We start from the raw sequence: 26,849 nt of genomic DNA, 5'->3' as shown, positions 1-26,849 counted from the left end.
ATGTATCAGGAAATGGCACTTCTCCCTGGGAATCCAGATCCCGAGTTCACCTCATACTCTTACAACAACTTGGACACACTTTGCGAAGTGCAAACCAAGAAAGGATTCTTCTACAAAAAAGCCAGACTTCTACATCCTGGGGAAGACTTGTGTTGTTTAGCCCATCGAGAGGACCAAACAAGATACGTGATTATCAATGTAGGTGGCATCAAATACAAGATTCCCTGGACCACATTGGAGAATTGCCCCTTGACCAGGCTTGGAAAACTAAAATCTTGCAACAACTATGATGAAATAATGGACATCTGTGATGATTATGATGTCAGCTGCAATGAGTTTTTTTTTGACCGCAACCCTTGTGCCTTCAGGACCATCATGACTTTTTTGACAGCTGGGAAGCTAAGGCTCCTCAGGGAAATGTGTGCTCTGTCCTTCCAAGACGAATTGATTTACTGGGGGATAGAAGAGGAACATTTGGAGTGGTGCTGTAAGAAAAGACTGCGACAGAAAGAGGAAGAGATGGCTGAGGCTGAATTGTTCGAAGGGGAAATGATAGCTAATGAAGAACCACAATGTGCCTTTGAAGATAGCAGCCGTTTGCATTTGTGCATGAGAAGGCTCAGGGATATGGTGGAGAATCCTCACTCGGGGATCCCAGGAAAGATCTTTGCTTGCATATCTGTATCATTTGTTGCCATCACTGCAGTTAGTCTCTGTATCAGTACTATGCCAGATCTCAGAGCAGAAGAAGATCGGGTAAGTACATAATAGATGAAAAAAGAATTTACATAATCCTGTCTCAAATGCCAGAAATATGCATACAAGAGAAGCATTTTCCCATTAACAGCACCAGTTCCTTTTCCGTCTGCCACTGAAAAATTGCATGAGAAGCTGGTGTGGTCTACGTTTCATCTGGTGCTTATGTTCTGACTGTCCCTGCTGAATGCACTGGCTCCTCTTCCTTTCATATGAAAGTAAATATATCATTATAGAGGCACTAACTTCCCCTTAATTAGTTTTGACAGATCTTGCATAGTATTCTATATCCTGGAAGTTGTCCCAGTTTTTCTCTTTATCATAGTCTTATTTTTTTTTAAACCTGGCTTTGGGCATAGCCATCCATTTAATTTAGCCTCTTCATTAACTGTTGCTGTTTCTTTTTGGGAAGTTTTCATCCATTTCCTCTCCCCTGCTGCGGACCTCCAACACATATTGTTTCATGGGGTTCTCAGTTCCTTAGAAGCAGTATTTAAGAGGCAGCTTAGAGTTTCAGTGGAATCCCAGAGCGTTGCGCAAACATGATGGTGCCACTTTTGGTTTTACACCGCAAGTGACATCACGCCATCACAGTAATGGCACTTTACATGTCCCCACCCCTTCAAGCCTCCCTAGGGCAACCCTTGGGCAGCTTATGTTGCCGTAGGAAGAGGCTCATGAAGAAGTTACACTCCATAGTCAGCATTCCTGTGCCTCCATGGAAATTACTGGTCGATGCAAGCTAGGGTGTGTTTGACAAGTCTGATATATAGCACCATCTCAAAAAAACCCTCAGAATTTCTTGCTATTTGCTGTTCACATACTATTGATAAGTGTTTAAGTGTGCTTGTGTTTTCATATATTTGGCACTGTTTACAAAAATGTCAAACCTACAGTCCCATTAATAGATGTATTTTTTGATCTCTGTTTTGAGGGGTACTTTTTACTTGTTCTAGTTTATTTAGGTGTATTTGTTCTCTTTCACTTGCCTTTAAATTAATCCTCAAAGGGAAAACCTTTTGAAATAAGTATGAAAGTATTATTCTGAAAAAAAATTGCACTCACATATGTTTATGTAGTTAGGATGTGTAGTTAACGGCTTCTTGAAAAAAAAACTTTTGAAGACAGGGTGACCCTTGTTTGAGAAACTGAAACGCCATATTTGTATCTGGCCTTTTTTCAAGGCCAAGGGTACAATCCTGTGCATGCTTGCTTGGGAATAAGTCTCCTTGAAATCAATGAGAGTTAAATGCTGAATCTGTGTATAGGATTGCAGAGTTGAGCCAAATGAATTAGGGTGAGGTGACAAATTAGCTCTTCAGGTTACATAAATTTCTCAAACTATGCTTTCTCAGAATCTTCTAAAAATTTCCCAGTCCCCATCTCAGAAAGTACTAGATTGGATATGAAATGAAATATTTAACAGGATAGATTTGATATTACTTCTGAATGAAATCAGAAGCTCTGGGAATATGCCAAAATGGTAGTATTGACTGGCATTCTACTGGAATGCATTGTGAGTACATAGTAGGCTTAGTTAAGGGACATAATTTCTGAAGTGGATTATATTGTCTTTGCATATATAGATTTTTAAAATATTTTTTCAGTAAATCTTTTGCTATGAATTTATTTTGGAGTGTCATCTTAAGAGTATTTTGACTCTTTGGCAAATAAATAATTTCTGTAGTTTTCAGTAATGTATTGTTAATGTGTTTCAATTTTTGTGTAATCTCTCTTCCATTCCCCCTTTTTGTTGTGGATACCCTTAAAAAGGACATTTGTGCTGCCGCTTGCTTTGAGAGAATCCATATAGTTACTGTGCAATTTGTATTTTTAGGAAGATACCAAGAATTTTGTCAGAAATTCTTTGTGTGGCAAAACAAGTCCTGCAGGCACCTCATTCTACCATTCATGGTTTTAACAGTGGGATTCCTTTTCACTGCCATGAGCAAGCTAAGTTAGAGGTATGCTTGTCTAGTAACCTGCCATCATGACGCTCTGTTTGTATCTCTGAAGATACTTGTCTTCAAATTAAGAATAGCTCCCTTACTCCAAATCACCATAGATATAGCAGAAACCTTGCCAATTTTAATTGTGTAAGTAATTCAGACCCAAGGAAACAGTGTCTTGCCTTCTCTTTTGTATCTCGCTCAGTAAATGTAAGCTGAGGAAGGCTTTTGTGTGGGTGAAGACCAACCAACATAACAACAGTTTAAGAAAAAGAAAAAAAACTAATTTTACTTGTATAAGCACATATTGGTTTACAAAAATGGCAAAACATGTAATTGAACAACAATTGACTAACAGCATTGGAGCAAAGGAAAATAAAATGAGTAATACATGCATTCTTTCACTCTAGGTCTAAAACTGATGCTGAATTAGGAGGTATGAAGAATAATTTTAAGCATTTTAAGTTTCTTTTCAGGCTCTGTTCATATTTTTGTGTTCCTCTGCCATCCTCCAAATCTCTGTATTTTTTCATCACCTCAGAAAGGGCAGAGATTGTTCTACATAGTCTACTAAATTCTTCTCATCCTTCCTAATGGAAAATTATAAGCTAGCTCTAGGTATGTTTCCTAGTGATGTTGCTAATTACATTCATCTTGGGCCAAACTACACAATACACTTTTTAATGAATAGGTTCCACAGCAGCAGGAGGTGATCATTATTTTTAAAGGCTGATTTGGTTCAGGACCATGGCATGGAGGCAGCTCCAACGTTATGCAAATAAGTCCCCGCTGGGGTGTTTTGGTTCTAGAAATCTGGAGGGGGGACACAGTGGGAGCCAAATCAGCCCCCCCCTTCAATTTAAAACTACATGGACCAACTAATTAAAAAATGTGTTGTGTAGTATGGCCCTCAGACAAGGTCTCTTGCCTGGGCTACTCCTATGAACATATCTTGCTTGCATGGCAGACTAAAAGCTAGATTAAAAAACCTGTGCAAAGGTGATTTTAGGCTAACCTCTGAGCATTCACAAGGTGGAAACCTAACATTTATTTTGCCAAATTGTGAAGTTTTACACAGATATCTGGGATTAAGTGTCATTTCACCACAGCTTGCACCTTTCAAAATTTACAGCATCCAGAATGTGTTGCATGTGATCCAGTGTACAGTTAAATCAGTGTCACTTTGTAGTATACATATGACTGACATAAAGAGAACAGTCACTTGGCAGACTGATTCAGATTTACGTAGAATATGGTGGTTTAGTGTAAGACCAGGGGGCTATGTGGCAATTGTCTCGCTATGAACTGATTCTTTGCTACAGTGATTAGGGATGAGCTCTTTTACAAGTATATTGAACTTAGATTTTTGGAATTACTGATGGAAGTAACTAACAAAGTGCCATAATAGCCAGACTGTTATCTAACAAGTATTCAGTCTTTTATTTCTTTGCAAAATAGTTCCTCATTGGACACTGACCATCTTTGACAGTTTTTACACTGTTCTTCATCAGTGGGATTTTTCTTTTCTAATATAGAATATATTTCAAGTTATTACTAATTAGCAGCCTTTTTACATACTAAAGAAAATGCAGATTATAAAAGTAACAGCTATGAGAAATTAACCTTCACTTTGTTCAGAATGTAAGTCGGTGCATACTGGGGTTTGAAGAGGAATTGAGCGCTCAGATTTCTTTATGCCAGGCAAAGAAGGACCTCCCAATCCAGATAATATTGTCCATGCATGGATTAGTGCACTCCAGACCTGAAGAAGAGAGAGGGGTTTGTATAGTGGGTTCCTCTACTGTGTTACTCATAAAGGGAGAAGGGATGAATTGTGCCTTTAATATTTCTAATTAGGAATAGTGATTGGATCAAGAGGGCACCTAGGTTCAGAGCTCTGCTCCTTCAATAATTTTTTAAATTGCATAGTTTATCATGACATACAAAACAGATAAACTATGAGAGCAGGTAAGAATGGAAGGATCATTTATCTTCTGAGAGACTCTTGGAATTTTGATTAGAAGTAGTGCTGGTGGAAGAGGTGCTTGGCAGAGATTCCCCCCCCCCCCCGGCCAGGCTCAAGTTTCTAAAAGCATTTACAAAGGGAGGCTTTCTTCTGGTAAAATTGCTGCTTGGAAGTACAGAAGACAATTTATATAAAACTTTTGACTCTACATCCATTACTGGAATCTTTTAACCAAGACTTCTGGAAGTTTGGTTTCTGTTTTGAGAGGAAAAGAGTTAGTTTGCACTTGCCTCTGTCTTTCTTGCAGTAGAAGTAATGTCTTCTGATTGTGTCACTCAGGATTTTGCAGTACTTGTTGAAAGTGGAGCCCTCAGAAGAAAGAATGAGCATCCAGTGAAACTTCCACTTTGCGATCTTGTATAGCTGGTGTGAAGGAGCCTCCTTGCTAAAGAGGACATTGAACTGTCGGAATGTTGTTCTAACTGGTTATTTTATTTTTCCCAGTTTGTTTCTGGCTCAAAACTTATACGAGGTTTTATCCACTGCTGACTTTATCTCCCTGCTTACAGGGTTCCTAATATGGCTGGCTTCAGCAGTAGCAGAGTGCTGATTCATTCATCACAATTCATCCTACGACCTAAACTAATCTACTGTTTTTATAGACTGTCTGTTAGACATATTATTTCCCTCCCCCCCTTCCTCAGTTGTTAACCATTATGGCTCATAAACAAAGGAAAAGAACTAGACTATGTTGGAGACCTTTAGTGGTAGGCGTCCGCCTTCCAAGCAGTCTAAATTGGATGGTTTTTTTTCTTGGTACAACAACAGGGTTCAGATTATACAAATCATTTGGTTGAGCTCTGTAATTCTGTGCCAATTCTAATCGATATACACATAATAATCATGAAGATGTTTTACATCAAACTGGAAAAATTAATGGCTGTTTACTTCCTTCCTTCAGAGGAATCCTCCACCAAAGATTTTTTTTTAAAAAATTTTTTATTGGTATCAAAACAACTGTTTACATGAAATACATAAGCTGATCTTCAAATAAATTTTCAGCAATAATCCTTATACAGAATATTAGGCACATAAACAGATAGAAGTATAGAAGAATAGGAACAAGCTGCTTACCATGGGGAGTTTTCTAAAGACGACCTACAGATGCAGTGTAACTCTTTACACTATGCTTCATGAACTGTCATAAGTAAAATATTTCACAAACAAAATTATGATCAGGGGACACTTATAAGGTTATAATCTAAATTAACACATTAACTGGTAATTGCGGAATGGTAGTAGATATATATTCAATAATTGGGTCCCATTTTGTTGCAAGGTCCGTTTCACTTGGGAAATGCTGCACTCTGGAGATTGTGTCATAGATTTTTTCTTGTATATAGTGATCCAGAATCCTCGTTATCCAATTACTGATTGATGGTAACTTCCAATTTTTAGCAATTAACGATTAGCCACAACCAATAATGTACTAATTAATTCTTTTCTAATTTTGGGGATTTCAATAGAATCCCATTGGTCTAAAAATGTTATTTCTGGATTTAAAGGAATCGTGTAGCCAGTTATGGTCTTTATATTCTCTATTACCTTTACCCGAAAGTTTTGTATTAGGGGACACTCCCACGAGCAATGGGCATCCTCCACCAAAGATGACCCCTTCATATAGGTCATCTCAGTGCCCTCGGAAGACCTTGAGTTTGTGTGCACCCAGTGTTTGTTAAACAGTGAATTGGCTATAGAGTGTATCAAAAATTAATATAACCAATGGTGAATTCACCATTGGTGAATTTAAGTCTACACTGGTATTCAAGAAATTTCATGACTCTCCCAGAGTATAAGTTTTCTCAAATGAGGGAGATTGATAAATCTAGCTGTTGCTTAGGAGATTCATTGTCATATAATAAATGGTGAAGAATAAGGAGAGGCAAATTATGGAAGGGAAGAAGTCATTTTAAACTAACAACAATAATATTATTCCTCCAGGGGCATGGTTTATTAATTATGATAATGGTCTCCTTAGGAATATATTGCTTTCTAAGCATTTCCATTGCGAAATGACCATACTTCTGGGTGGAAATAAAAAATTCAAGTTAGAGCAAATTTGTAATGGCTGACAGGGTAACCTGTTAAGTTTATTTATTTAAAACTTTTGTATGATGCCTTTCTACCCAAACAGTGTCCTCAAGGGGCAAACACTGAAAAATTTAAAACATTTCAAACAATTTAAATTTAAAACATGTAAAATAGTAGAAAAATTATTCAATAAAAACACATGCCTTACAACTTCTTCACGTAAATCATTCTGGCAGTTAACAGTGTCATATGTTGATGAGATTAGGATATGTCATTTGAGATTTGCAAAGTGACAGTCTCATTCATGGTTTATAACTAAGAATGAAATGTTTATTTATCACACACAAAAAAACCACTTTGAAAGCTACAAAGCATCCAGCTTACTACTGTTTCTAGGAAATGGGTAAGCAGAAAAACAATAACATAGTCCTGTTACCAATCCAGCAATTAGAGCACTAAAGACAAACAAAAGCTTGTGTGAAATAATATAGAAATTAATACCCTGCAGTCAGAGCAACTGAGCATGAGAGAGAGGTGGTTTCAAGAGGAACAGAAATTTCAGGAGGGAGTAGCACAAAATGAGGTAAAAATAAAAAACACTCTATAGCTGTTACTAAGCCATATGAATCTGGATCCAACCAGCTTTTTCACTAGTGCAAAAGGGAAGAAGAGCACGTCACCCCAATTTTTAAAAAGGGCTATAGAGGCGATCCACGAAATGACAGGCCAGTTAGCCTAACATCTGTTCAAGGTAAATTAGCAGAAACTGTAATTAAAGAGAGAATCATTAAGCACATCAAGGAAGAAACTCTGCTTAGGGAAAATCAACATGGCTTCTGCAAAGAAAAGTCTTGCCTCATCAACCAGGTAAACAAGTAGGGTTGTCAAATCTCCCTGGCAACTGGTGTGGGGGGGTGATGACATCACTTCTGGAATTGATATCATTGTGCTGCTCAAAGGGAGTGCTTCTGCACTTAACACACGGCCAATTCGTTAAGAATCAGTCTGTTTGGAGCCAAAAGCAGCCTTGCATAGAGTGCGGGAGCACTCCTGCGGCAAACACGATGATGTCACTTCTGGAAGTGATGTCATCACACCAGCTAGGAGACATGACAGAGGTTTATAAAATTATGCATGGGGTGGAGAACCTGGATACAGGGAGCTTTTTCTCCTACTCATAATACTAGAATTTGGGGGCACCCAATGACATTTTTGGGAACTAGGTTCAGAACAGACAAAAAGAGATGCTTCTTTACTTGACAAGTAAGTAAATGTTGGGATGCTGATGGCCACAAGCATAGATAGCTTTCAGAGTGGGCTAGAAAGATTTATGGAGGAGAGAACCATCCATGACTACTACACCGTGATGAATGAAGGGAGTCTCCCTATCCAGAGATAGCAGACCTCTGAATGCCAGGGCAGGGAGGTGCCAGCAGGGGACCCTGTTTGGCCTCTAGGGCAGCTGTTCAGCTGCTGTGTGAAACAGAATGCTGGATTTGAAGGACCAATGGTCTGATCCAGCAGACTCATGTCCTTGTGTTCTCTGTTATTTACAGGGCAATGCTATGCAGAATTACACTAGTGTAAACTTAATTACTTGTATACTATCGCTATGCTCAGCTAAGTGTGGCACCTTCCTTGGGGCAAGAGGTTCTTCCTCTAGCAGAAAAGGTATGAGGGATGTATACAGAAGAATACTAAAGAAAGATTTACTAAAGAAGATTTGCAGAGATGGGAAAAATTGAATATTTCATGGCTAGGAAGAATCTCCACTGTCAAAATGAATATTTTACCTAAATTGAACTTTTTATTTCAAATGATCCCAATTCATACAGATTCTAAACTAGTGGCAGAAAGTAATAAATGACTTCATATGGAAAGGGAAGAAACCAAGGATAAGATTCAAAGTATTACAAGATGCCAAAATCGAAGACTGGCAGTATTGAACATGAAATTGTATCACCAGGTGGTGGTGCCAGTTTAGATAACAGATTGGATTATAAATCCGAGTAGTAGACATATCAAATTGAAGATAGTGGAGGCCAAAAAAGGCATCCATAATTATTTATGGATTAAGAAATCATGGAAACCCTTTCACAAACAGGATGGGACCCACATATTAAGAGATGGACTGCTTAAAACATGTTTTCAATGCAGAAATAGATTGAGTCCACTGATCTCTCCATTGATGTCGCCAATAAACACTCACTATGACACAGCCACGAGAAACAGAATTGATCAGCTCAGCAATGAATCAGTGATTGATAAAAAAGGAAATGTAAAAACTTGGCAAGAAATTCAAGCTCAAGGTAATAATATCTCATGGCTGATATATTACCAAACAATATCAAGATTAAGGAACAAACTATTAAAGAAGGTGGTAGGTTGAGAGGAAAAACAGAATTTGAACTATGAATATCTCCTAGGGAAAATCTACAAAATTTTACTGCAATACCACCCAGAAATGGAGCAAGTAAAAACCTGTATGATAAAATGGATGGAAAATTTCGGAGAAACTATTTTGATGAACCTATGGGAAGATCTATGGACTAAGGACATAAAATTTACAGGTTGTCAGTTACTAAGAGAGAATTGGTATAAAATGTTCTTTACAGGGCTCATTTCGAGGGGGAATGCGCAGGAACGCAATTCTGGCAGTTCCCCAAAGAGGTCACATGTCAGGTGGCCCCACCCACCTGACTCTCGGCCATTTGGGGCACGTTTCAGCCTGGATTGGGGCCGAAACGGCCCCGATTGGACCTCTGATGGGTGGTGGATTACTCTCCCACTCAGCAGCGGCCCGATCCTGACCATTTTGTGCCCCTTTTCAGCCATTTTCAGCCCCTTTTTGCCATTTTGGGCCCAATTTCGGCCCTGAATGGCCAGGATTGGGTCCAAAACAGCCAGGATAGGTGATGTTAGGGGGTGTGGCATATGCAAATCAGTTATGCTAATGACACACTTCCAGTGATGGCAAGGGGTGGCACATATGCTAATGAGTTATGCTAATGAGTTATGCTAATGAGCTCCTCCAGCTCTTTTTCTACGAAATGACCCCTGGTTCTTTAGATATTATGCTACCCCCAAAGACATTGCAAGAATTAGTAAGAGTTATAGTGGACATTGTTGGAAATGTCAAAGCATGGATGCAACATTTTACCATATGTGGTGAACATGTAAGAGAGCTTGAAAATATTGGATAAAAATACATGAAGAGATGCAGAAGATTCTCAAACTCAGATATGAACTAAATCCAAAAATCATGCTCTTAAACATCCTACCATTAATATTAGAAAAAAACAGGGAGATCTTTTCTGTTACATGGTGACAGCAGCAAGAGCAAAATGGAAAACAGCAAGAGCAAAATGGAAATATGTAGCAAAATGGAAAACAGATATATGACCTGATGTGTCAGAGTGAATAGATAAGATTTATGAATATGCATCAGTGGCCAAATTAACTACATCTACATAATAGACCAAAAGCCGAATTTTGGGGGAAATGGAAGGATTTTTTTGACTACTTAGGCAGAAATTAACATTAATTAAGGTAACTTAGTATAAAGATAAGAAGATAAAACATAGGGAAGTGATTAATCAAAAAGTTGATGTTATAGTTTGTATAAGTAACTAAGGAGGGGGAGGGAGAGCCATTATACAATTATGTTTAGTTATGGCAAATTTTGAATGTATTCTATTAGTTCGATACAATTTTAAATGCAGTGCTTGTATAAGTCTTAAACTAATTCCAAATGTACTGTTTATATAAGTTTGCATAAGTCTCAGTTCAATTTCAAATGTAAAGTTTGTACAATCTTTTATTATGCACTTTCTATTTTCATACCTTTTCTTTTAAATAAAATGTCTATAAAATTAAAGAAAAGAAGAATATGAGCAGAGTGGTAGGATTCTGCCCATTGATTTCAGGGAACTTAAAGTGGAAATTTTACTGTTTTGGCAGTGCTACAAACTCTGTGGTTGGTTGGCTCACTAGCAATTCCTAAGTAGCTTTATCAGCACCCGATTGTGATCTTAGAGTTCCTTTAGCATGCCAACAGTAATTTGTGGGGAGGCTCATCAACCAAGCACTGCTGTTTGAAAAGAGGGTTGGTGCAGTGGCCAAGAGGGCCGTCTGTCAGCAGCATCTGGTTCTCTCTCCTTTCTCTCACATCAACATTTAGCTGATATGGCAGTGCTGATCCACTCTTTTATTAATCTCATGGTTGGTCTATGGTAATGCACTCTGTGTTGGGCTGCCCTTGAAGACAACCCAGAAACTTTAGCTAGTTCAGAATGCAACACCCTGATTATTGCCCAGGGCTAGCTAGTAGCTGCCAGTTTGTTTTCGAGTCCAATTCAAGGCACTTGTTATGACCTATAAAGCCCTTCATGGCCTAGGTAGGACACTCATATCTAAAGGATCATGTCATTACAACGTAACTTGCATAAAGAGAAGTTACTGGTTGACTGTGTCTTCAGCATATCACCTCTTTCTACCTCCACTCCCAAATCCTTGAGTTCTGTTTATAAAATGAAGCATATAAAAATATGTAGGGCGTGTGTGTTTGTGTGTGTGTGTGTGTGTGTGTGTGTGTTGGGGGGAATTGAATTAAAATATAGAAGAAAAATTAGTCTTGATATTTAAAATAATAGTACACAGATTAATTCTAATAAATCCAGGATTTTTTCACATATGACCAGGAGCTAATACATATTTTATAACTAAATATTATTGAGGTGAATGTGTTACCATAAACTGCAGGATTCAAATGCTGTCCAGGAAACTATGAAAAGTAATTCCAGGATTAAGTAGACTCGTCCAGGAGTAGAATAACAAGCCACTGTAGAGATGTAAGATCCTTGAAGCAACATAACTAACAGTGCAATCCTCAACAGAGTTATACCCTTTGAAATCCATTGAAGTGGATGAGTTTAGAAGGCTGAAACTCTGTTTAGGATGGCAGTGTAATGCCAGCAAAACTGTAAATAGATAATTCATTAAAGAAATTATAAAATGCTTAGTCATATCCCAGTGTATGTTGTTACATGTAGCCCGATTCTGTGTTCTGGTGTTCTACTGCTCAGATATTTTGGTTTGGCTATTGGAGTTTGAATTTTGCTGTAAGTACACCACTGGTGGCAGACTGTCATCTGTGGTTCAGGGCCGCAACAGCCATCAGCTAGCAGCCAGCTGTACTTTAAAAATGAGAGCAGGTGAAGGTGTGAATCCATCTTGCATTTCAGGCTCATGGGAGCCACCTAAATACTAAAGATAATTACTAGGAGACAAATTAAGGAGATGGTTAGGCAAATCTCAATGCTTGTAAAGCAGCCAGTAGCACCCTGCCTGCTTCCCTTGGAAGTGAACAACAATGGCTTGATTTCAGCAGACTTCCAAATAATAGCTTTGGTACTGAACAGCAAGTATCAAATTAAAGACAGTTACCACACTGTTTTTAGCTTAAATTAATTTATCTTTTTAATTCATTAGTTTCATGGGATTTGGCTTTGATTGCTTGTTCTGTTTTGAGAAAAGAGATTAAGAGACAGTAAATAGGAAGAATTTTAAAGTTAAGGATGTAAACACAGAAGAAACTCAGCATTTAATATGTTCCACTTTTTTATTTCTCACCCCAGAGAAAAATCTTCACCTCTAGTCTGTTGGTCCTACACTGAAAGTGCTATATGTGCATACAACCCACCATTCTCATTTTTTTATTATCCGGGGAGCAATGAGTTTTATCAAAAATCAGCTTCATAATAATAATAATAACAACAACATTCAATTTATATACCATCCTTCAGGACAACTTAAGTTCCACTCAGAGCAGTTTACAAAGTGTGTTATTATTATCCCCATGACAATCACCCTGTGGGTGGGGCTGAGAGAGCTCCAAGAAGCTGTGATTGACCCAAGGTCACCTAGCTGGCTTCAAGTGGAGGAATGGGGAATCAAACCCAGTTCTCCAGATTAGAGTCCACCACTCGTAATCACACCACCAAACTGGGTCATGAACTTTGATTACTTCTGTGCAAAGCTACAAAAGGAGATTCTTTGCTTTTATTCTGTTCCATGTTACAAAGTGAAGAACTGTTGCAATTAAGGAAAATGTAATAGAAATGTGTGGTTGAGTAGTCTTGAATAGGCGATTTCACTGAAGAAGAAAGAGTCCTAAATACTGAACTTAATCTTCATAATTCATATAGAATGCTTCATACTGTTAGACTTTTTTGGTTTTTAATTTGCACATTTTTCTTCTGCCTTTTCCTCATTCCTATCTTTTATAAGCAGCCAACATAAGAGCTGAACATAATTTTTTTTAAATGGAGAATTTAAAAGCCTGCAAAACAAGCACAACATAAACCTTATTTTACACTCGAATAGCAATTTCAGCTTAATGACTTCTGTTGTTTGTATATTTATTTTGATATATATAATCTGCATTCTGGTGTAACTAAATGAAAGGCGTTCAGAGAATCATTTTAGAATAAAAAAACCCAAGTGCAAAAGATTCACATCCTGTGAACCTCACAATATTGAACTGTAATTAGGTGATCACCCCCTGCTATTTTTGGAACGAACTACTTACTTTTAATGAAAAAGCGATGCATACAAGAGGAAATAATTATTACCTTTGGCATATTCTAGCCCAAGGGGACAGGCTATCTCAGACTCTGTTGATCTTACAGTCCTCCACTAACAGATGTGCTATATCACATTATATTCAGCCCTATTAGAACAACAGTTCCCCAGACTGCTATTAAATACTTTTATGAATGAACATCTTTTTAAGAGTGCAATATATTTTATCCTGTTTCTTACTTAGAAAGCAGAGTAGATTAAAGCTTTTTTGAATAGACTACAGACTAGCTATAAATGTTTGACTTTATACAAACCTAATTGTTCAATTCATTGATACCAGTGAAATTATTAATAAATAAGTTAACTTAGGCTCACAGCCTATGTAAAGATTCTGAACAAACATTAAAGGCACAGACCTAGAGGCAATTATATAGCGGTTGTGCCATTGATGTCAGTAGATGGTTGTTGTGGATTTTCTGGGCTGTATAGCTGTGGTCTTGGCATTGTAGTTCCTGACGTTTCACCAGCAGCTGTGGCTGGCATCTTCAGAGGTGTAGCACCAAAAGACAGAGATCTCTCAGTGTCACAGTGCAGAGAAGATGTTGGCAGGTAATTTATATCTATTCAGGAAGGTGGGTTTGGGCTGTCATCCTGTAAGAGTTTCCCAGGGTGTGGAATGCTAATGGAGGGAGGCTTCACTGTATCCTGAGGAGGTTCTTTTGCATATGGATTGATGCTTGATATGCTAATCTTCTCTGCAGGGCTGTTGAGGGATGTAGAGTATTTCGTTAGCCTGGTGTTTTGCAGGACTGGAAACCATGCTCTATTCATTCTTAAAGTCTCTTCTTTCCTGTTGAAATTGTGCTTATGCTTATGAATTTCCATGGCTTCCCTGTGCAATCGGACAAAGTAGTTGGAAGTGTTGTCCAGTATTTTATTGTCCTGGAATAGGATAGTGTGTCCTGTTTGAGTTAGGCTATGTTCAGTCACTGCTGATTTTTCAGGATGGCCAAGTCTGCAGTGTCTTTCATGTTCTTTTATTCTTTTCTGGATGCTACGCTTTGTGGTCCCGATGTAAACTTGTCCACACCTGCAGGGTATACGGTATACTCCTGCAGAGGTGAGAGGGTCTCTACTGTCTTTTGCTGAACATAGCATCTGTTGTATTTTTCTGGTGGGTCTGAATACTGTTTGTAAACTGTGCTTTTTCATAAGCTTTCCCATCTGATCAGTGATTCCTTTGATATATGGCAAAAACACTTTTCCTGTGGGAGACTGTTTTTCCTTAGTTGTTTGATTTATCCTTGGTTTACTCACTCTTCTGATTTCATTTCTGGAATAGCCATTTGTTTGTAGTGCATGGTTTAGATGATTAATTTCCTCATTGAGAAAGTGCGGTTCACATATCCGTCTTGCACGGTCTACTAATGTTTTTATTATGTCTCTTTTCTGTCGAGGGTGGTGATTGGAGTTTTTGTCATGGTCTAACTCTTAATTTTAGCATATGTTTTATTCTCATCCCTTTTTTGTTATGCTGAACTACACAAGTTCCCATTTTATAGCTATGTTCACGTGGTTGGTTCCCTGTGAATTTAAGGGTTTTTTTTTCTTTAGTCCTTGATTGATGGAATGATTCCTTCTTTTGGGATAAGAGTCAGAGACAAAGTACAGCTTCCTGTGATCAGTGGCAGGAGGCACCCTCCTTTTCCTTTGGCAATTTGAAGACTTCCAGAGCCCGTAGCTATCCAAAATGTGAAGGAACTAGGAAATCTGGAACAAACTAAATTAATGTCACCACACTGGAGGCTTAAACAACTGAATGTCAGCTAAGACTTAACTATACACAGGAGATAGTTTGCAGAAAGTAGATCTGAGTTACAATGAGAATAACTGAATGGGATGCCATTGAAATGGCAGCGAGCACAACAACATTCCTTTGTTGGCAGTTGTGATGATTCCATCCTTAAGCATAGGGTGGGACAAGGATCCCTTCCATACTTCTGAGTAGAAGGAACAATTCCAATGTTCCATTCTCATCCAGCGGAAGAGAGCTTCTTTGACTGATGAGAAGTCTTAAAAGTGGCTATCTTAGGTGCATTGGCCGCCAGTCAAGAAATGCTTCAGCACCTGCTGCAGCTGCCTAGACCAAAAGGACACATCAGCTTATAATGCCTAACAAATGTTAATGGAAATGCCCATGTAGCTGCCTTACAAATTGTCTTTGATAGAAGCTCTGGTGTCAGATGCCACTGACGGTAGTAGCATGTCTGATGCTGAATGTGTCAAAATGCTCTCTGGAGCCTTTCTCTCCCTTGTTCACATGCAATACCCCCCTTGAGCATGTCCAATCAAAGTTCCTAACAACGGCATTGCAAGTCCCCAATTGCATACCAAATGCGTTGCTGCGTTTTGAGACCGGCACTGTCAGAATGGAAGCTCAGGTGTGCCTTGCCTCTTTAAATTACTGGCTTAAGATCAGCTATTTCAGGCAAGGCTTGACCCCACTGCTCCTCCTGGATGAACATCAATCTGAATGGCTTAAGACAGTCCTTTGCAAACGTGCAAGCCCAGGCTTTTCACCCTCCATGATTTTAACCATGGGTTTTGATCAGGCAAACAGGCTATAAAACAAAGGATATTGGACGCTGAACACCTGCTTGATTTAGGGAGGGTCCCTACTTTTTTGTCCCCTATGAACACCAGATATATAGCCAAGCCGGCTGCCTATCTGTCCCTCTTGGAGGTGCATAGTCACAGGAGGGCCTTTACACTTGCAAGGTGTGCTGCACTCCCCTCTGCTGTTTTAGATGGGCAGTTTAACAGAATTCCCTATGAGAAAAGGCTTTGCCCCTGCAATGAAGGAGAAATTGAGACTGTAGATCACATTCTTCTATGCTGTCCCTTCTGTCAAGATGCTCACATCAAGCTCATTACTGCTTTGATCAATAGCATACCTGCAAAAACGAGCTTGGAATGTGCTAGGCTACTTCTAGAAGATGGAAATCTGACAACTACAGCTTTAGTCACAAAATTTTGTGCAACAGCCTATAAAATCTGTCAAATGCTCTCATTATCGGGGTTTATGTAAATACCACCCTTTTATATTACTGTTTTAATTAACTATTTTAATTTTGTGCTATTTTTACTAATAATTTTAACTCTGTAATTTTGTAGTATTCCCTCTATGCTGGTCTTTGACCGTATAATAAATTTGAATTTGCACATGCAATACTAATGCATTCCTGGAGCCATCTACCGAGGGCTGCCTTGGAAACTTTCCTTCCCTTTAAGGAGCAGTGAAATATAACTGATAGTCCTATGTATGTGGATGTGCAAGCCTCCAGTGTGCCAGGCCTTTTCTTCCTGATGGAGACACCTCAGCATAAGGAAAGGTGAAATTTACTTTGAGTAGAAAAGTCTGATGAGTCCTTAAAATTCCTGCATCCTTGTGAAAAGTAACATTGCCTTTCCTTCTCAATTTTATTCTCACAAAAGCAACCTTGTGAGGTAGGCTAAGTTAAGAAAGACTATCTGGCCCTAAGTCACCCTAGTCTGCTTTCATAACAGAGTGAAGATTTGAAGTTGGATTTCACAGTTCGCAGTCTGGTACTCCAACCACTACACTATGCTGGACCTAATGAAAATGATTGGGCCCTGTTTTTGAGACTTTCCAAGGGAAGGTGCCTGGTGATCGCCAGCAGAAATCAAATCTTTAAGTGTCTACATCTTCACAAGAATCCCATGCAGAATCTCAAATACAGCTTGATAATCAACCCATAGCCCTCCATATGTTTGAGACAAGGGAATGATTGTGATCAGTCTAGTGTTCTGTTTTGCCTGTTCATCTTGCCTGGGATCTGAAGTAGTACACATTTCATAAAGGAACAACTGTAGAAATCTGTATTTTGTGCCTACATAATTTTTGTGTGACAGTTCCAGCAGTTTGGTGTGGACATCTTAGCTAAATAAGTGATGCACTTCAAAAAGTACTCAAAGAAGTGGGGTTTTTTCTTAGTTGCAACCACATTTCTAAATTCAGGCTGAAATACGACAGAACTGATGATCACATTTCCACTGCCAGCTTGGAAAGTTACAGTCCTAACCGCCATTAGCATTATTAAGTGCTATCCTTCTTGTGAACTTTCAGAAGCATGCAGCCCTGGAAGTAGCCAGCATATCTCCTGCTTTCGTATCTGTCTTTCATTTTCCTGTTACAATAATATCTGCTATAGCCCACTTGTTACAGACCCTCAGTGGCAGAGATGCAAACTCGCTAGTTGGAATATATCTATTGCTCCTGGCTAAGCAGGCCGGAAAAAGTTGTTCAGCCAGATTGGTCCACACAAGAACAAAATCTGTATAATACTTTTTATTAAGACCAATCAAATTGACACAAAACATTGTGCATGCTTTTTGAGCTCCCCAGAACTGTTTACCAGGTGGAATATTACAAAATTTTGAAAAGATCAAAGTGTGAGAAGCAGATTCCTCAAGCTATGATATGTCGACCTGATCCTGCATATATCCTCTGTGAGCTGCATGCTGGCAAATAACTTAACCTTATTGCTGGTACTAGATCACATTGCATTCCCTGGGAAGTAGTATTCATTTCATATTGTCCCCTCTTTGCTCTTTCACTGAAATACAGGTACACTTTCAAGCAACTTGCATGTCATGCCACTGGGCCTACGCTGGTAGTTGATAGTACTATCACTTGCCACAACATGCTGCAGCATGTTCCTCCCCCTCATTGAATTGTTGTACCATATCTGGACTAGAACTTTTTATTGAAGGGGGGATGAAGAATGGCAAGAAGAAGAATCAGCACATCTTAACTAGCACACCTCAACTATCCACAATAGTAAGAGAGGGCATCTGACAATTGTTTAGCAGCAAATCATGATGCACTTCTTTGCCACATTCTTTTCACTGGGGTAGATCCAGCAGATGGATTTTCACCCATGAATTGTGATTTTCTTAGCTCCGTCTCCCACTACATCCCAAAATGCGTCCCAAGTGTTGCTCCTGAGGGAGAACCCAGAAAAAGTATTTCATGGGGCATTTTGAGCTGCATGTGAAAAAGTCATGCAGAAGTGGAAACATTCCAGAGGACCCCCAGTATCTGGTTAGGGGTGAGAAAAAAGGCATTCATTGGTAAGCAGTAGCAAAAGTGGCATTATCTGTAGTATTAATATTTTATTTAAAATACATCTATCCTACCTTTCCAAGATTCAAGGCAACTAGTAGGTAAGTTACAGTGTACTGTTAAGTTGTGGCTGACTTATGGCTTCCCCATGAAGTTCTGCTTTGTGAGGTTTTCAAGGGAAGAAATCAGCAGAGGTGGTTTGCCGTTGCCTTCCTCTGCATACCAGCCCCAGTTTACTTTGGTGATGTCCCATGCAAGTACCAACCCTGCTTAGTTTATGAGTCATGACAGGATTGGGCTAATGTGGGCTATTAGGACAGTATGATGGGGGGAAGGGAAATACTCCAACCATCAATACATTAAACTAGTAAAAGCATTTTTAGCAACATAAATATAAAGCTACTGAAGTTATGAAAGATCTACTAGCAGGCAAAATCAGAAAGAGGGACACCAATATTGTTACACCTTCTGTGCATACCAGGAGCAGATGGTGCTGAAACTGTGCTATAGTGGACATATGTCTGCATCACATGTCATGTCTAGGTTGAGAAGGATCGGAAACTGTTCCTGCAGAACCACTGCAAGGAAATTGGTAATCATCATATTTTGGGACATTAGCTGATTTTCAGTGTGTCAATATGGTCCTCTGATCACTGCTTTGCAGGACCCACTGGATTATTCAGAATGGTGGATTAAGAGCATTCTTTGTTTTGCACCCATCCTTTATGTCATATGCTCTTGTGCTGCTCCGATACACAGCATCAAATGGCTTAAAACATTCTGAGCAGGATTAAACTTCGTCATTGGAGACAGCAGAATGGAAATACACGAAATGTGGAATTTTGGTGAGAAAATTGCTTTAAGGCTGTAACAAAAGATAATATATAAAAGATATATTCTGCAATAATTGTAAATGCCATTGATTGCTATATACATGTGAAGACCTGTAATGTACCCCCCCCCCGTTTCAGTGATACCATTATAGTACCATTATACCATGCTGGCTTCAAATGCTTCCATGGGCAGCAGCAACACTGTGTGGGATCCAAGCCACTATGTTCAGTAACACATAACCACTGTGTTTTTCCTATTATTCGGTGTGAACACACACAGTCACATTTTTACACTCATCCTCCAGTTGCGAGGAAAGTAGTATGCCAGACTGTTTCCTTCATGTGGATCTACTTGAGACAGAGCCATTAAGCCTATGTAGCAAAAAACCAAAACACTGCACTATGCCATTTTCTTTTTTTACACATACACAATAATTCGGTTATTCATTAATGCAGGCTCAATGCAGGCTTGCTTTATGGGAAATTATTGACAGAATGCTTTGGTCAGAGTAATTACTCTGTCCTTCCTCCACCACCTCTGGATTTACTTTGTGGGGTTGTTTATAGGTAATGTCGCTCCCTGCCTCTTTCCTCTCAGCTCCCTCTACTGATTTATGCTATTTGTCACTGGTTGAGGATTCCCTTAGCTGCTATGTCTACAGCAGTGTCTTTTAAAGGGACAGACCTCTCCCTTTGCCTGCATCCTTCCCAAATTGCTGCTCTGGGGTTACAGTGTAGGAGAGCAATGCAACCAAGGTCTGTTCAACATGACAATAGTTCTTTGGGGTTCCCCTGCATTTTCCCTGCCCTGTTTCCAGTGGTGGCCATCTACCACCCCATTCTTCCTGGGGGAGCTTTCATGGAAGTAATTAATATACTGTGATAGAACATTATATTGCTATATCAATTACTGATTTAAATAAAGAAAACCTCAAAAAAGCCCCTGCTGGTGCTGATATAGGAAAATCTGGACTGTCCCAACTACACAGAGCCATCTCAGCTTTACTTTGATTTCCCCCAAAGCATCTCAGTAAAACAAGTTTGGAAAAGATTACGGAAAAGACTGAAAACCCAGGAGGTGCATGAAAGCACCACGATGCTGTGAGGATGCAAGAAAAAATACTGCATTCTAGCAGCATCCATCTCTCCCCCCCCCTGCCCCCCACTCCCAGGTACAACAGAGGAGTGAAATTGTTTGATAGGCCCAGAAATACTCTGTTCATGCATGATTTTGGTGTTTACTTTTAGGGTCAGATGATGAAACTATTCACTTCCCCCACCCACCAAAACTCTGAAGTAGCTCCTCATTAAGCTTTTTTCTTTGCCTATTAGTAATCTTTCTTGCTCATCCACAGAGTCCCTCTCTTTTTTCTGTAATGAGATATAGATATATTAGGTCCTTCAACTGATTAAAGGTTTTTAGCCAATTAGGTGTCTTGCTTTTACCCATTGAGTCAATATACATACATTTATCTATTGCAGAAAAAAATCAATACTTTTTGAAAATGCAGAATGAAAGTCACCATCTTATGTACACGAGTTTAAAAATAATTAAGAGTTAGCGCTTATTTTTGTGAAAAGGCACTTATGATGTTCACCAAATGCGTGATGCTTACCGCTCCCTCATCATCTTATATTTGGGCATTTAATTAAATATGTGAATTAAAAGAAGCAGAGTGCTGCACTTTTGCAAATATTTTAAACATACCAGTCTCAAGAATTGGGTATAGCGTGTTCACAATTTCCAGCAGTGCTGTTTTCCACCTATTTCCAAAGGACAATGAGTGGTTAAGGGGGGGAAACCCTGAGTGGGAAAAACAGGGCTAAAAGACACTGTGTGCATGCGCCGGGGGGGGGGGGCGGGGAATAGGTCCGGTAGGGAGAAATGGGATTTCCCCTCCCTATGAGTCCTCATGTATCCCCCCCACATCTTGTATATCTGATTAATAGTAATACAAGTGGAGAGCTACAAGGACTTGCAGGGGACATCTCATTCCCCCCCCCAGGTCCTCTTTCCCTTCCCTGCTCCCATAGCCTTCCTTGATTTCCTCCTTCCTTCTCTCCTTCCCACCTTTTTCTTCATCTGTCTATTGTCTTCACCTTCTCTCCTCCCTCCAGCAGCCTGTCCCCATTGCCCAGTTGCATGGTTCCAGCTGATCCGGGCCCAGTGCATGGTGGGGAATCTGCAAGGACTTGCAGGCGGTACTTCACTTTTACCTGTATCCCCTTCTCCATGCTATTTCCTCTTTCCCTACTCCTGGCAGCCTCCATATTTCATCTTTCCCTACGTCTTTCTCTCCTTCAAACTCTTTTCTTGGCCTGGCCCAAATGAGTCCTCCCTCAAAGGCCAAAACAACCTGGAAAGGGCACTTCCCCCTCTCCCTGCCTTTTAGGACAGAAACCAAACCTGAAATACTGGCTGAACTGTTATGGTTGCCTAGCAGCAGTCACTGAGGGCACTGAGTCACTGAGGACATCTGACTAAAGCTACAGGTGCTCCTTTTATCATTTGTTTTTTTCTTAATCCCTCATTTAAAAAAAATAGATTTCAGATTTTTGTACAAACCTAGGGCATTTATCAGGTGTATATAAAGATCTGTCTTATCCGTTCATGGCTACAATCTCTGGATTTAAGTATCCTCAGATCTTTGCCACTTGAATCAGTATATAAGATTTAATGTCAGAGTAGCTTTGGACAAGAGTGCTTGTTAGTAATGTGCTTGTTTGTAATGTTCAAAATCACTCTCATTTGATGTCATTTTTAGTTTTCCTCAGCCTACTTCTCAAGTTAAAGGACTTGTTTTTATAGAAATGCAAAAATGATGGAAAATCTCAAACCATTTTTTAAAAAGAATCTAGCCAATGATTACCAAGTTTTCACTTTTTTTTTTAATGTTCAGGATCTTGGCGGGGGGAGATTTTTGGTTTATTGACTTTTTAAAAATACTTAATTCCATGGACTGACCATGAAGCCCAATAAGAGATTTTTTTTTGGTAGATCATTACCATACCTTTGTCAAATAGTGGCTCAAGATCTACTGAAAGGATGCACTTTACCATATATCCCATGTTGATGCTATATAGCCAGTATAATAGGTTTTGCAACAACAGCAAGAATAATCCATCTAACAGCAAATTTTAATTATAAACAGACAACAGATCTTGTGTACTGACATGGAGTCCAGCTTCTATCTTGTAATCCTTTCAGCGAATGCAAGTAGCAACGTCTTTTTCTCTCCCGCCTCCTCCCCCCATTCTTGGACCTAGGTCTTGAACAATAAGCATAAAAGAAAACTTGCATAGACACACCTCCCTTTGACACTTCTCTGTAGCCTCTAAAAATCGAGCAGCAAAATGTGCATTTGGAGTCAGAATCCTTTAAGAGGAATTGAACCTTTTGCTCTAATGTCGCTAAAGGAAACATATTTCATCTATCAAAACAAGGCACAATCCATTTTAGCCTAAAGTAGATCACATACAGGCATTGCAGGGGAATAGGTACAAGAGAGTCCACCAACTGGAGAAGGCAGGGACACAACCGATCCGAAAAGGGGATCCTGAGCAGATGACCCAACAATACCATTGAAAAGGGACGGTTAAATTGTGCATGCATAAAGGTCCTACATAACTTTGGGCTAACCAAGGATTCTAAGTAGGAAGGGAGTTTACCCTTAGGCAGAAGCCCCAAGGCAAGGCCAACCATGTCAGAAAGTCACAAGCTTTTACGATAATATAACTGTAAGCCAAAAGGATATATATATACAGGATATATATATAAAACTATTCCACAAAAGATGATAATTTGAGCTGAATGGAATTTAATTCCTAACTGAAATGTTCTTTTATTATCTTTCCTCATCACCTGAAATAGAACTAAAATCAGGATAGGGCTTTCAAAAGGCTCTTAAGGAGTATGTATTTTTCTGCAGTTGAACAAGCTGCATTTCTATATCACCGTAAGTAATAGTTAATGATACCCAAGAAATACATACAAATAGAAAATGAAGGTTATTTGAAGGTGCCATATACTGAATCAGGCCACTGGTCATTTAAGGTCAATATTGTCTCTTCAGACTGGCAGCAGCTCCCTAGGATCCCAGATAAAAGTATTTCACATCACTTACCAGCTGATCCTTTTAATTGGAGATGCCAGGGTTGGAACCTGGCAATTTCTGCATGCAAAACAGATTTCCTGGTACTCACCCATGTCCTCTCCCCATGGAACTGACCCTATATTCTGAATCTGCAAACATGAGAGGAAGAGTGCAATATTGTTTTATAAGCTGCCTTGGAGATTATTTGAGCAAAAGAAGATGAACATGCTGTTAAGTTGCAACCAACTCCTTGCAACCGCATCCACAGAGTGTTCCAGGCAAGAGACAAACAGAGGTGGTTTGCCATTGCCTTCCTCCACATAGTGACCCTAGTCTTCCTTGATGGTCTCCCATCCAAGTACTGACCATGGTCAGCCCTGCTTAGCTCCCGGGCTCTGATGAACCCAGGCAAGGCTGGGCTATTCAGGCTGCTAATAAATTGATCAAAAAGCAAGATGTAAATCTTTAAGATTAGATTGTGATGGTGCTGGACCATGCACTGCTGAGAAGGTTTGGTTTGCAGCTTGTAAGGGAAAAACCAATAAAACTGTCATGTGATACTAAAACATTCATTAAACCAATTCTCTACCACTAGAGACTTAGAGAAAAAATCTAGTTATTCTTTTTAAAATAGATATTGAGATACAGAAGGGGGGAAATTGTGTCATAGAATGGCTTTGTTTGCTTTTCGTACAAAAACAGCTTCTCCATTTGCAATCTGTTCCGTATGGTAGCTGCTATAAAAAAAATCACAAAGAATGGGGATCCATGTTTGTGGTTTCAGTCCATAATGTGAAAGTGCACCTCAGTGTATCTTTATGCTGCTTTAACCAGTTTATAACCCCCATCAGTGGGATTTTGACCTGCCCTGTAGAAACAGAGGCTATAGTGACATGGTTGAGGCTTGGGATTCACTGCCACTGAGGACAGCCTGAATATCTATTTTTATAGGGGTTTTCTGAAATTATTCTCCCCAGATGCTGTTCAGAGAATGTGGGACACAAAGCAGATGAAACAGCTTCTGAAGGAGGAGGTTCTTATCAAACCAGTTGGCCTCCAAGATGCTACAGCACAAAACCGTGTCTGTTTTAGGTTTCTAATTTTGGGTTTTAATTCAAAGCAAATTACTTGTTTGAGAAATTGAAAAAAAATGACATTAATTGGACAGTAGCATTCTGCACTAAAGAATATTTTTGCTAACTTGGCTAAATGTCTGTTCTGCCTTCCCCTCAGGGTGAATGTTCACAGAAGTGCCATGACATCTTTGTGTTGGAGACTGTCTGTGTGGCCTGGTTTTCCTTTGAGTTCGTCTTACGCTCCATCCAGGCAGAGAGCAAGTGCGCCTTCTTGAAGACCCCACTCAACATTATAGACATTTTGGCCATCTTGCCTTTCTACATCTCTTTGTTTGTGGATATGGCCTCTCCCAAAACCAGCAGCAAGCCTGGAGGAGGTGGAGTTGGAAACAAATACCTGGAAAGAGTGGGTCTGGTCCTCCGGTTCTTGCGAGCCCTACGGATCCTGTATGTCATGCGGTTGGCACGGCATTCCTTGGGGCTGCAAACCTTGGGACTTACTGTGCGCCGCTGCACACGAGAATTTGGACTCCTCCTCCTTTTCCTTTGTGTTGCTATGGCCCTTTTTTCCCCATTGGTATACCTGGCGGAGAGTGAAATGGGAGCCAAGCATGAATTTACTAGCGTTCCTAGCAGTTATTGGTGGGCTGTAATATCCATGACAACTGTTGGTTATGGCGACATGGTGCCTCGTAGCATTCCAGGACAAGTGGTAGCCCTGAGCAGTATCTTGAGTGGCATTTTGCTTATGGCTTTTCCTGTCACTTCCATTTTTCACACTTTTTCCCGCTCGTACACAGAGCTTAAAGAACAGCAACAGCGAGCTGCTAGCCGGCAACGTCATCAGGTAGAAGAAAGCACCAAAATCCCTAATGAAGACAGCGCTCAGGGAGTAGATGCCCCATGTACACACAGGATTAATGAAGAGACGCTTCCTAGTGGCACTGAACAGGGAACAAAGAGTTACTGACTTCCACTAGATTAAATTCTTGCAGCAACAGTATTGAAAATGTGGGCTTGGATATCTGAACTACCTAAATCAGGGTACTGAGCCTCATAGAAGGAGAGAAATCTGCCTCTTGCGCAATGACTTAAATGACAACCAAATGTATTACTTAAAAGAATGGCGAGGACAATTCAGTTGCATTTTTCTTAGAACACCAGAGACTTGAGCACCAAAAAATTGCTGCTGCTTGGTCTTTTAAACAAAGCAGCAGTTTAAGTCAAGTTTTCACTGTGCACATGCAGTGAGAAATAAAATTGCTAAAAGAGATTTTTATTTTTTACTAAGGGGCCCCAATTCAGGGTGAAATACAAGGGCTGTTGGAGCGAAGGACAGATTGCACAAAAATACTTTTTTCCAAACCTTGTACTACTAATGGATCCAAGTTGTTGTATACGCTCATGGACTGTGCACAGAAAGGATAAAGGATGCATTCACATTCAGAAGGGTATGTTATGGGGGATTGACCTATAAATCCATCTTTCTGTTTTATTGATTTTCTGTTCATTAAGGAAGAAAAAACTAACTACTGTTTTGGCTGCCTGTTGACAGGTGCTTTAGCTGTTTATGCATTACTTAGTGAATATACATATTTATACCACAGTAAGCTTTTCCTAGTTTGGATATGGTACATCTATACAATGTTTTCCTTTGCTCAGATATGAATGTACATTCCGTTTCAAAATGCCATTCTTACACCTTTTCTTTCAATATGTCTGGTATCCCCATGGCCAACATTTTCAAAAAGAAAAGAGTATATTTCTAAGGGAGCTCAGTGGCTGCCCAGAGGAGGTACAACATCCTACCTTGCCCCATAACCACAAGGCAAAGTTAGGTCTGAGCTGCTTAGGATATTACATAATGTAGAGAGAACAGGAAGGACAAGTGATGCCACAACAACTTGCCCACCTGGCTTTGGGGCAGGGAGGAGAAGATGCTGAAGCTAAGAGGAGGAAAAGCACAAGACATTTTTGTTTCTTTGATTCTTTTGTGTATGCAACATCCAACGTTGCTCTTCAGTTGCAGAACAGAGCCTCTGCTCAGCTTGTGTTCTGCTGGAAACAAGAGTCAGGTATTCAAGACAAACTAGTAGGGGGTTTCCCCGTGGGCTTGGTTATATTTGCTTCATGATGCAGCATGGGAGCATCAGAAGACTGGCGGCGCGGGGGAAGAAGAGCAGGAAGGATAAAGCAGAGGGGGTGGAGCCAGCGCTGTGCCCTAGTCCCCTATTTTCTGCAACCATCAGGTAGGATTTTGTCCCAGCAATTAGCTGTAGTCTGCAGCACCTTCCATCTTGTCTAAACAAGTGCTTCATATCTGAGCAAAATCACCTTCAGCCGGGCAAAAGGAGGG

At 39.8% G+C, this 26,849-nt stretch overlaps 1 protein-coding gene across 1 annotated transcript; it reads left to right on the top strand.

Annotated features, from left to right (window-relative positions):
* KCNG2 (potassium voltage-gated channel modifier subfamily G member 2) lies at positions 1-25,865 on the top strand. The gene is made up of 2 exons (XM_054985651.1): positions 1-756; positions 24,651-25,865. The coding sequence occupies exons 1-2, from the start codon at positions 1-3 to the stop codon at positions 25,461-25,463; spliced, it is 1,569 nt and encodes a 522-aa protein (XP_054841626.1). The 3' UTR covers positions 25,464-25,865.
* The last annotated feature ends 984 nt before the right edge of the window (positions 25,866-26,849 follow it).

The sequence above is a fragment of the Eublepharis macularius genome, chromosome 7 (assembly GCF_028583425.1).
Source record: "Eublepharis macularius isolate TG4126 chromosome 7, MPM_Emac_v1.0, whole genome shotgun sequence".
In the NCBI taxonomy this organism is placed as follows: domain Eukaryota; kingdom Metazoa; phylum Chordata; class Lepidosauria; order Squamata; family Eublepharidae; genus Eublepharis; species Eublepharis macularius.
Note: the sequence above shows the minus strand (reverse complement) of the source record. Positions and strands in the feature narration are given on the sequence as shown.

What these genes read in the sequence shown, in the direction of transcription:
- KCNG2 (XM_054985651.1), top strand. Translation starts at nt 1, where the DNA reads ATGTATCAGGAAATGGCACTTCTCCCTGGGAATCCAGATCCCGAGTTC. An exon ending in TCAGAGCAGAAGAAGATCGG is followed by an intron (nt 757 to 24,650) that starts GTAAGTACATAA and finishes CCTTCCCCTCAG; the next exon opens with GGTGAATGTTCACAGAAGTG.